Raw genomic sequence first — 9309 nt, 5'->3', positions numbered from 1 at the left:
CACACACACACACACACACACACACACACACACACACACACACACCCCCCCCCACTCACTTTGGAGAGGTTGAAATTATTTGTAACTGATTAGGAGGGTAAAAAATTAGCAACAGAGCTGCCAAAGGATAGACAAGGAGTAATTTAGTAAACTAGGAGACTGAAAAATCTGAGCACTAAGTGCCACAATGATCTCAAAAAGTTCTGTCCCATCTTCCACTTTCATCTCCTGTCTTTAACCCATCCCCATCTAGTTCTGCAAATCCCTTTGAAGTTGACATCTGGGCCTTTTATCAAGTGTGTGTTATCAGGAAGATGTTACATGACAAAACAGGCTTCTGAGATCTGCCCTCAACTCCCCTTAATGAATTAGGTAGAAGGGAAGCCACTGTTACCTGAAAGAGAAACAGTACCTGTAATTCCTGGGCACAGTCACTATATCCCTTTTGCACCCCACTATGGAAAGCAATAGGACAGAATGCTCATTTGGTCATTCAACCTGCATCTAGCAAGACATCCATCACACACAATCTCCAAAGGATCCTTTATTGACCAGAGTAGGATCACTGAGTGTTTATATATACATACATACATACATACATACGTACACACACACACACACCACACATATGTATATAAACAAGCAAAGTTTGATGTCATGGCATACAGGAATCCCTTAACCCACCACCCTGCCCTCCCAAACCAAAAAAAAAAACCCCAAACCCACCAAGTTCCATGAATATGGAAGGGGAAGGGCTCATCATTCCCTCTCATACTCTCCTCAGGACAGAGGAAGGAAAAGGGGTTCCCAGTGCCAATCCTACCCCCCATAAATCAATAGGGATTCTTTAAAAGAAAAAAAAAGAAACCAAGGAAAACATTTAAATATGAAAAACAACAGGTATATGAGGGAGTCACAGGGTCCAGGGAGAAAAAGGAATAGCTTTTTCCAGGTCAGAGAGAGGAAAGATGTTCTCCAGCCTTCACAAAGGGTTGGGGGCCTGGGGTCCAAGGCTCACATAGTGAGTTTGCAGTGACACAGTTCTTTGTAGATCTGCCGACGAAGTTTGGGCATGTCCTGCTGTGTGAAGCTGAAGGGCTGAGACAGGGCCAGGTACTTGCAATACTGGGTATGAAGTAAAAAAGGGACAGTGAGGGCAACGAGGGAAAAACTTGAGAAAATTCTAACAGGAAAATAACTGTGGTTGGAGCAAATTAATGACCTCTTCTGAGCTCAAGAACATGGGGATCAGATGTAATCAATATTTCAAATCCCAAAATGGAAGGGTAGAAGGCCACAGAGAAAAGGCTGAATGGAACAGAGCCCTTCTGGGCTTTATAAAGTGGTAGGGGTACTCAGAGAAGGCCTAGTGTCACTCCCAATGTTGAAATGACAGTATCCAGGGAGAGGATAGTGATAAGGTCTACCTGCTGGCTCACCTGCAATACGAAGGCACCACAGTCACTGTCATTATTTTGTCTGGCCACATTCTGGTAGGGAGAAAAAGAGCACATGAATCTTGTCTGGAAGTTTTTGAATATTTAAGCTCTTCCTTCCCATACTCTTAAGTACCATACTGGTTTACTCACCATCTTGAAGTAACCCTTCCATCCCTGGTGGAAATCTAGCCGATCCTTCTTCACTGCCTCAGCCTGTAGGTACTTTGCAATATGCTAGATTGGTGGAAGAATATTAGCAACAGTTTTATAAGTGTATTATACACTTTCTCATGTCATGTTCAAAACAATTCTCTAAGAACCATGGGTATTATCCCCATTTTAAAGATGTGGAAACTGAGGCTCAGAGAGGCTATAAGATTTGTAATAGTACAGTCACAGGGTCATACAGTCAAAAAATAAAAAAAAGAAATGCTCTTAAAGTTCTCCTTTCTATTAACCATATCCTTTAATCTCTCAATATCAGTAGCTAGAAGCTGTGTCCCCTAAGGCCCCTTTCCCCTAGAATTAGGGTCATGTCATATTTCCCTTCCCAATTAATTCAACACCTCACCTTGGGACACCTTCGGTTAAGGGTACGCTGTGAGTCAAAATAAGTGATGGTCCGCTGCCTCACATCCACAGAAATGAGTGACCAGTGTACTTCCAGGTGGATAGGGATCAGTAGGAGTTCCTTATTGAAGATATCCACCTAAGAAAATGCAATGGAATGTGAAATAAGCCCCAGAAGGAAAGCTGGAGAAGTACAAGCTGCCATGGGTATCTGATAGTGAGGCAAGGGTTTGGGGACCTAAACATCTGGATTACAGGAAGGAATATGAGCTGAATGCCTAGATCTTCCTGAGTTGTTGCACCCTGTTCCCCCAACCCTGGGCCTTTTGAGGTTTTATAGCGATGAGTTTGTAAAGATATGAAGCAATGATGAACTAAGACAAAAGACACTGGAACCAATTCTGCTAACCAAGTCATTGGCAGGGAATCTTTGGGGAAGATCAGAAGAATGAAGAATGGGTGAAAGGGATAATGGAAAACATAATTACTCCTTCTAAAAAGGAAGAATATTATTGGTAGATTGGAGAGAAGAATTCTGAACTCACATTTTTGGTCCACCTTTTCACACCATCATAACCCTTGGTACGGAGTTTGTCATAGAAGAAACTGTTGAAGAAATGAACCTGCCGAAATGACACAAGAGCCAGCTGGAGTTATGTTAAGTGCCTAGGTCCCTAACATCTGATCCATCAAACAGTCGTTATTCCCTCTCAAGAGAAGTAGGCAGGTGGTCTCTGAGTGTTGAAATTTTCCTTTCCCTTCTCCAGCATCCTATTTCCCAACATTTATCCCCTGTCATTCACCACCCTTTAAGTCTTGGATCTTTGGGGAACTGGGGGCCAGGATCCCTAATTCCATCCTTATCCCGAACCTGAAGTAGAGGAGAAAAAGAAGTGGAATTACTTTTCCCACTTTTTTCTCTTTCCTCAATTAATCCTTAAATGAAGAAATAAGGGGAGTGATGTTTCAGAGACCAAGGTACCAAAGGATAAAAACAGGCTAATGCCTACCACAAGCATTCTCTCTAAATGAAAAAGGGACCCTTGTAATATACAGTTGATGGCCTTCAAAAAACCTTAAGGACAACTTTTAGCTTTGAATAACTGAGATATATATATATGTATACATAAACACTTTAGGCTGATTAAAAAGATCTTTTACATACATTGTCCCTCTCTTTTTTTTTTTTGGCTTTTTGGAGGGCAATTGGGGTTGTGACTTGCCCAAGGTCACACGGCTAGTTTTTGTGTTAAGTGTCTGAGGCCCAATTTGAACTCAGGTCTTCCTGACTCCAGGGCTGGTGCTCTCTTCACTTCTGACACCTCACCACCCCCATACATTGTCTCTTGATCCTGACAACCCAGTGAGCTAAATACTACAGGCTCTATACTACCCCATTTTACAGATGAACAAACTGCCTTTCAGAGGTTAAATGACTTACCCACATTCACACAACTAGGAAGTGCAAGAGATATTTATGTCCCAGTTGTTCATACCTCAAGTCCAATAGTTCTGTCCATTTTTCCCACTATACCTTGCTGTCTTCCCCCCAAAACAGGAAATTTATGAGGTTTTCACAGCAGACATCTGGAGACTTCCCACTCTCCCAGACTTGGACAGGTTTACCTCTAATCCCCTTCCAATGCCAGTCTCCTCCTCCTCTGCCCATACCACAAATTCTAGAGCCTATAGCAGGATCATCCTTCCTGGTCCTTGGAAAGGAAGGACAGTTGGTTGGCCTCTTAACACAGCCTCCTGGGTCACTGGCTCCTTAACAGAGAGGAAGAATGAAGGAGTCTTCTGCTGGTGGTGCATGGCCTCCTCCCTGCCCATGAAGCAGGGCTGAAGGTATTCTAGGCTAAAGCATATCTCCTTCCTCTACTCCATCCCTCCCCCATTCTCTTTGAAGGGAGCCCTCTTGTAATCATGCCACCTGCTGTCAAGTGGAAAGACCCAGGTGTCAGCTGCTCTGCCAACACCTTCAAGCCCACCTCTCTCTCCTATCCTACCTTTGAACCTCAATTACATCCAGTTCCTCCTATGCAAACAGATGAGCAAAAGACCTTTACCTCTCCTGAATAACATAAACTCCACCATGAAACAGAACTTAAAACTCAGCTACTTTTGCATAAAGTACAGTGCTAGACTTGGATTCAGGAAGACTACAAATACCTCATATACTTTGCTAGCTGTGTGACTCTAAATCATTTAAATTCTCTCATCCTCAGTTTCCTCCTCTGAAAAATATGTCTAATAACAGTACAAATCTAGAGTTGATGTGAGGATTAAGAGATTAACACATGTAAAGCAATTTGCACACTTTAAAGTGCTGTGTGAACAGACTATTATTGTTGTAGTTGCAATTATTATTCTCCCAAGTAAATGTGGAAGTGCCTAAACTGGGATCAGAACCAATGGAAGATGAGGAATGCCTACTGTAAGTGATTGGGGGAGGGGATGTAGGAGGGAGAAGCAGTCTTCTTGGGAGGAAGTTCAAAGAGAAAAATTACCCTTTACTTTTCACCTCAATTCATCACCTAAAAGTTTAACTTTGATCCCAGTTTTCCCAAAAGTCCCTATTCTTCTCAGGATATCTAATCTTCTCCTCCACAGTTCCTGCAGCTACAAATTCTCCCAGTCCCCTTTCTGAGTGGCTTCTGGTAAGAGCTCAGCTTTCAATTTAAGAAAGTCTTAAAAGGCTGCAAATGGTAAGGATGACAGGGATAAAAGTCAGATGGGAGGTATATTGGCACGGAGATGTTAAAGTCATTCCCTAATGAGGCCTGTTAAGCATGGACTTCATCTATCAGTTATCTTCCAGTGCCTGCCCTTCCTTCAGAGACTCAGGAATCTAATTTCCCCATCTTCATTCATAGACCAAACCTCTTGCCTTTGAATCAGAAGTATTGAAAATAAACCTCTTCCTAGAGCTATGTATGGAGAAGGAATAGTACAAGTGTGGGAAAACATTAGGTACCAATGTTTGCCCCTCTCCCACCATTAGACACACTGCAAAAGGGCCAGACCCCAAGGAGGCAGCATGGCACAGTGGGAAGCTCTGGAGTCAGAAGACCTGGATTAGAATCCCAACTCTGCCACTTCTACTTTCCAGACTTTGGACAAGTCACTTTATTGCTGGGCCCCAGTTTCTTCACCTGCAAAATGAGGTGGGTGGACTCAATGTTCAGTCTTTTCAGTCATGTCCGACTCTTCATTGGGTTTTCTTGGCAGAGATACAGGAGGTTTGCCATTTCCTTCTCCAGCTCATTTCAGATGAGGAAACTGAGGCAAACAGGGTGAAGTGACTTGCCCAGGATCACACAGCTAGTGTCAGAGGCTATACTTGAACTCAGGTCTTCCTGACTCCAAGCCTGGAGCCCTATCTGCTCTATCCTTTGTGCCACTTTCCTGCTCTTTAAGGTCCCATCTTGCCTTAAATCTGAAGTTCTTTGACAGAAGTACTAATCAAAACCTTCCAGTCCCACCCCTTACACCCTACAGAAATGCTCTACCACTATTTAAAGTCCTATGATCACTCCCCTCTTTTCAACTTTTGTCCATTCCAACTCCAGGCTCATCTTAGAGCCTAAGGCATTTGGTCCATCCTACCTTTTCAGGGACAGTGTCCATTACTAAGTCTCCATACATATTCATCACCTTTGGGAGATAAAATTAAAAGGGAAAATGACTTTAGAAAAGGTTAAAAAAAAAAGAGCCCTAGAAACCTGTCTTTCCACCCCCATTACAGACAGAAGACAGCTTTGACCTGGCTCCTCCCCTTATACAGAAGATTCTATCCAAAGGACAGAGGTGTCTATTTTACTACTTCCTCACTTTCTTCCCCTCAGAGAGCAGAGTCTCATGGATGGAATGGATCTTAGAGACCATCTAGTCCAACAAGTCTAGTTTAAACAACATCAATGTATGCTGCCCCAGGTCCTCACCCAATTCCATCCCTCACCTGGTCGTTAAGCCAGTTCTGCCCGTACAAGGTCCCCAGGTCATCCATGGTCAGCACGTGCCGCTTATAGGCCACACGAAAGCCTCTCACCATAGCATTGCCTGGCATACGCTGGTATGACTGGATCAGCTGCTGAACTAACCCTTTTCTGGTAAGGTCCAAGGATTGGTGACACAAGAAGAATGAGACAGGCAGAAATGTGCCAGGCAACACAAGAGCCCTCCTAAACCACTATCTCTTCCCTACCACATCTCTCTTTCAACATTGTCTGCAGATTCTATTCCCTTTAAAGGCCCAAGCACTCCACCCCCAGTTCCCCAAGATGTACAAATCATGTCCCCCAGCCTTTGGTTTCCTCCCCATGGGTAAACAATATCTTTCCCCTCTTCCAATACCTACCTAGAGACACAGCTATTTAATCTAGAAGCATTAAAAGTCTAGTGATATTGCAAAGGGCACATACTGAGACTCACCTAGAAGGTGTGGAGAACTCTTGCTGGAAAATGTCCTCCAGTTTCTCTACCACTTCATCTGTGCTAAGAGGAATGAGGCTGCCATAGGTCTGAAGGAACTCATCTAGAATGCCTAGTAAAGGAGAGAAGGGACTAAGTTCATCAGGTCTTTGAATTCCAATCTGAAAGGCATATGGAAAACACTAGGACTTGGAAGAAAAAGGGGACATCTTGGTCTAAACCCAAGAGTACCAGAGCATCTCCTTACTTTGTACACAGGTCACATGCTCCTCCCGAAGGGGGCTATGCTGCCCAGCTTTTTCTCCTGGACGTTCCTCAGCAGGTCCTAATTCAGATCCTTGGAACAGTTCTTGGGCAGTCCCGTCTCCAATGCTGCATACATTACTGATAAGGATGCTAGCATCGGGAGGTGCCAGGCCCAGCTCCCCATCCATTCCAGATGTTCCCCCAAAGCCATTAGGCAGAGAGCATGGAAGGAGACCTGCATGGTAAGGGAGAAAATTTGGGCAAGAGATAGGGTTGGGGTAAAGAATCATAGGGAAGCAGGTGGACTATAAAGTTCGAAAAGCCAAAAAGTTACAGGTTGGAAGAACAAAAGTAATTAGCAAAGACAGTTGGTGGAAAAAGATGAGGAAAAGGAAATACAAAAGAATTGGAGAAAGCTGCAGGGAAGCCCAGGTATGGGAACTAGGCTGAAAGAATCTCTCCTCTTATGTATAAGGGTATGCAAAATTTGTTACTCCCCTCCTCAAAAAGGTGTTTTCTTTCCACCCCAGAACTAATTTCCTTCCCAGGGAATAACCTCCATTTAACCACCCTTGGATCCAGGCCTGACTCTCTGCCACAGCCTCGATTCCCAAGTCTCACCCAGACAAAACATGAGATATTACTTCATTTTCTACCATATCTGATTCCTAGGCTAGCATACAGCTTTTCTATATTCCAGGACCCAAGCAGTCTCACCACTCATTCAAGAGTCAATTGAGTGCTCAATACATGCTTTTCTTTCATTCAATCATCCTATCCTTGAGGATCACCACTGTTCAGTGGTCATTCCAGGCATTCTGGTTTCCCAGCCCTCAAGTCCGTGACATCTTGCTCTGTTTAATCCTTTTCTGCCCTACCTACCTGCATCAGCTTCCAGAGGTTGGGGGGACCTCTGGGTCCACTCATGTCCATCTTCCTCCTGAGATGACCCACTGGGCAATGTGGGAGATCCCCTAACCCCTTCTTCAGCCATCAGTGCCCCTAAAAGCCCCAGCCCAGCTTGGGGAGGTCCCCTTGGTGAGTCAAGCCTGCAGCTAAGTGATGTGGCAGGAGGGGCTGCTCCTCCTTCTCGGGGAGGGAGGAGGTTCTTGGGGTGTGGAGGGCCTCGCCGCCGGCCCCTCAGGCGACCCCACAGCTTCCAGTGGAATGTCAAGGAGGAGCTCTTAGAGTACAGCAGCATTCGAAAGGCTCTCATAGCTCGGCGGCGCCGCTGAGAACAAGCTCTACGAGATGCAGGACGGGAAGGACGGGGATGCTGAGGTGTTCCTAGCTGGCCCCAGCCTGAAGGAAGTCCCCAGGCCACCACCTCTTCTTCCTCCTCTTCTTCCTCATCCTCATCATCCTCTTCACTGGCTGAAGCATCAAATGAGGGCCGAGGGGTTGGGAGTCGATGGGCAGGAACTGTGGTCCCAGTTCCTGTGTCTGGGCCAAACCCCCCACCTGACTTTAATAGTGGTTTAGGAGGGGGAGGCCAACGGAGGCGCTCTCGACGGGGAGATGGAAAGATAGGAGATGTTCCAGGGGTAGCTGGCCTCCAGGGCCGATTCCCTTGGAAGGTCTCTTTCATCTTCAAGTAACCTTTAGGAAGAAAGAAAGAAGTCATTATCTAATACCTTGCCCTGCGCCTTTCCCAGTTAACATTTCCTTCAAAGACAAAAAATGTCCTGTCCTATATAACTCATATTTGAGTCATGATTTAAGATTTAGAGTAAAATACCTTCTTCATAATCCCGTGAGATAGAAAGCTGGGAAATATCAAAAGCAAGACATATGGGAGGCAAAACTCCACATATAACAAGATAAGACTAAGAAGGGCCCTGTCCACACCTCCATCAAACAGCTGTGAGATTTTAGCTATGAGATTTCTAATCAACAACTAAATTAATCATTAGTTATCTAGACTAATTTCGAGTAGGAAATATTATTCAAAAAAATGATTAAGGCCACCACTGCTGAAATAGCTTTCCCCTCTATCCAAGGATTTCTCCCTCAAATATGGGCCCCACCCCTGTTAAGAGTAAATTCTAATTTTTACTCTTTTAACCCTATTCAAAGCCTTCTATCCTAGAGCCACTCTACTTCAACTTTCACTTCCTATTCTTACTCCTTTCTCCCCCCAAAACCTATCCCTCTAAACTTAGCTCAGGCCACTGGAGTTACAGTGGTGGTGATGATGGAGGATCTTAGGGCTCCCATTATTCACCTAAGAACAAGTTTCTCTGGCTGTGAGTTAATAGGTAGGACTAGAACTCTAAAGGAATGACCGAGTTGAAAAATTCTACCTCTGAGACTTAAGAGAAGGGGGTCAATGTCCTCAAAAAGATGAATAGAAAGAACAAAGTTAACAGGTGACTACTGTTTGAGAAAGCAAAGGTAAAATGTGAAACCCTTTTTAAGAGATAAAACTACTCTCTGGGATGGGAAAGGGAGTTGGAGCTAAGATAAAATACTAAAATTGATTTAGTGAGAGAGGATTTTGAATGAAATTAGAGAAAGAAAATCAGATTCTAAAGTAGGAAATAACTCGAATTATTTTGGGGGGGTGGGGCAGAAGAGAGAATATCTAACACAGCAGATAATATACAAACGAGGAAAATAA

At 44.2% G+C, this 9309-nt stretch overlaps 1 protein-coding gene across 2 annotated transcripts in view; it reads right to left on the bottom strand.

The window, feature by feature from the left end:
* Positions 1-531: 531 nt before the first annotated feature.
* Positions 532-9309, bottom strand: part of SENP3 (SUMO specific peptidase 3) — a 9431-nt gene continuing 653 nt past the window's right edge. Inside the window, exons 2-11 of one of the 2 annotated variants that reach the window (XM_069104032.1) lie at positions 7572-8288; positions 6691-6924; positions 6444-6555; positions 5971-6118; positions 5619-5666; positions 2555-2632; positions 2011-2148; positions 1590-1673; positions 1440-1490; positions 532-1125 (exon numbers count right to left, since the gene is read on the bottom strand). In XM_069104032.1, coding sequence (XP_068960133.1) covers positions 1015-1125; positions 1440-1490; positions 1590-1673; positions 2011-2148; positions 2555-2632; positions 5619-5666; positions 5971-6118; positions 6444-6555; positions 6691-6924; positions 7572-8277 — 1710 coding nt within the window. In that variant the 5' untranslated portion in view covers positions 8278-8288 and the 3' untranslated portion in view covers positions 532-1014. The remainder of the gene's footprint in view (positions 1126-1439; positions 1491-1589; positions 1674-2010; positions 2149-2554; positions 2633-5618; positions 5667-5970; positions 6119-6443; positions 6556-6690; positions 6925-7571; positions 8289-9309) is intronic. The other variant, XM_069104031.1, reaches the window with a different exon arrangement.

This window comes from Petaurus breviceps, unplaced genomic scaffold, assembly GCF_028583685.1.
Source record: "Petaurus breviceps papuanus isolate PSGF00001 unplaced genomic scaffold, PetGlider_PUasm1.0 673, whole genome shotgun sequence".
In the NCBI taxonomy this organism is placed as follows: domain Eukaryota; kingdom Metazoa; phylum Chordata; class Mammalia; order Diprotodontia; family Petauridae; genus Petaurus; species Petaurus breviceps.
The sequence above is the reverse complement of the archived record's forward strand: the minus strand, read 5'-3'. Positions and strand labels throughout refer to the sequence as shown.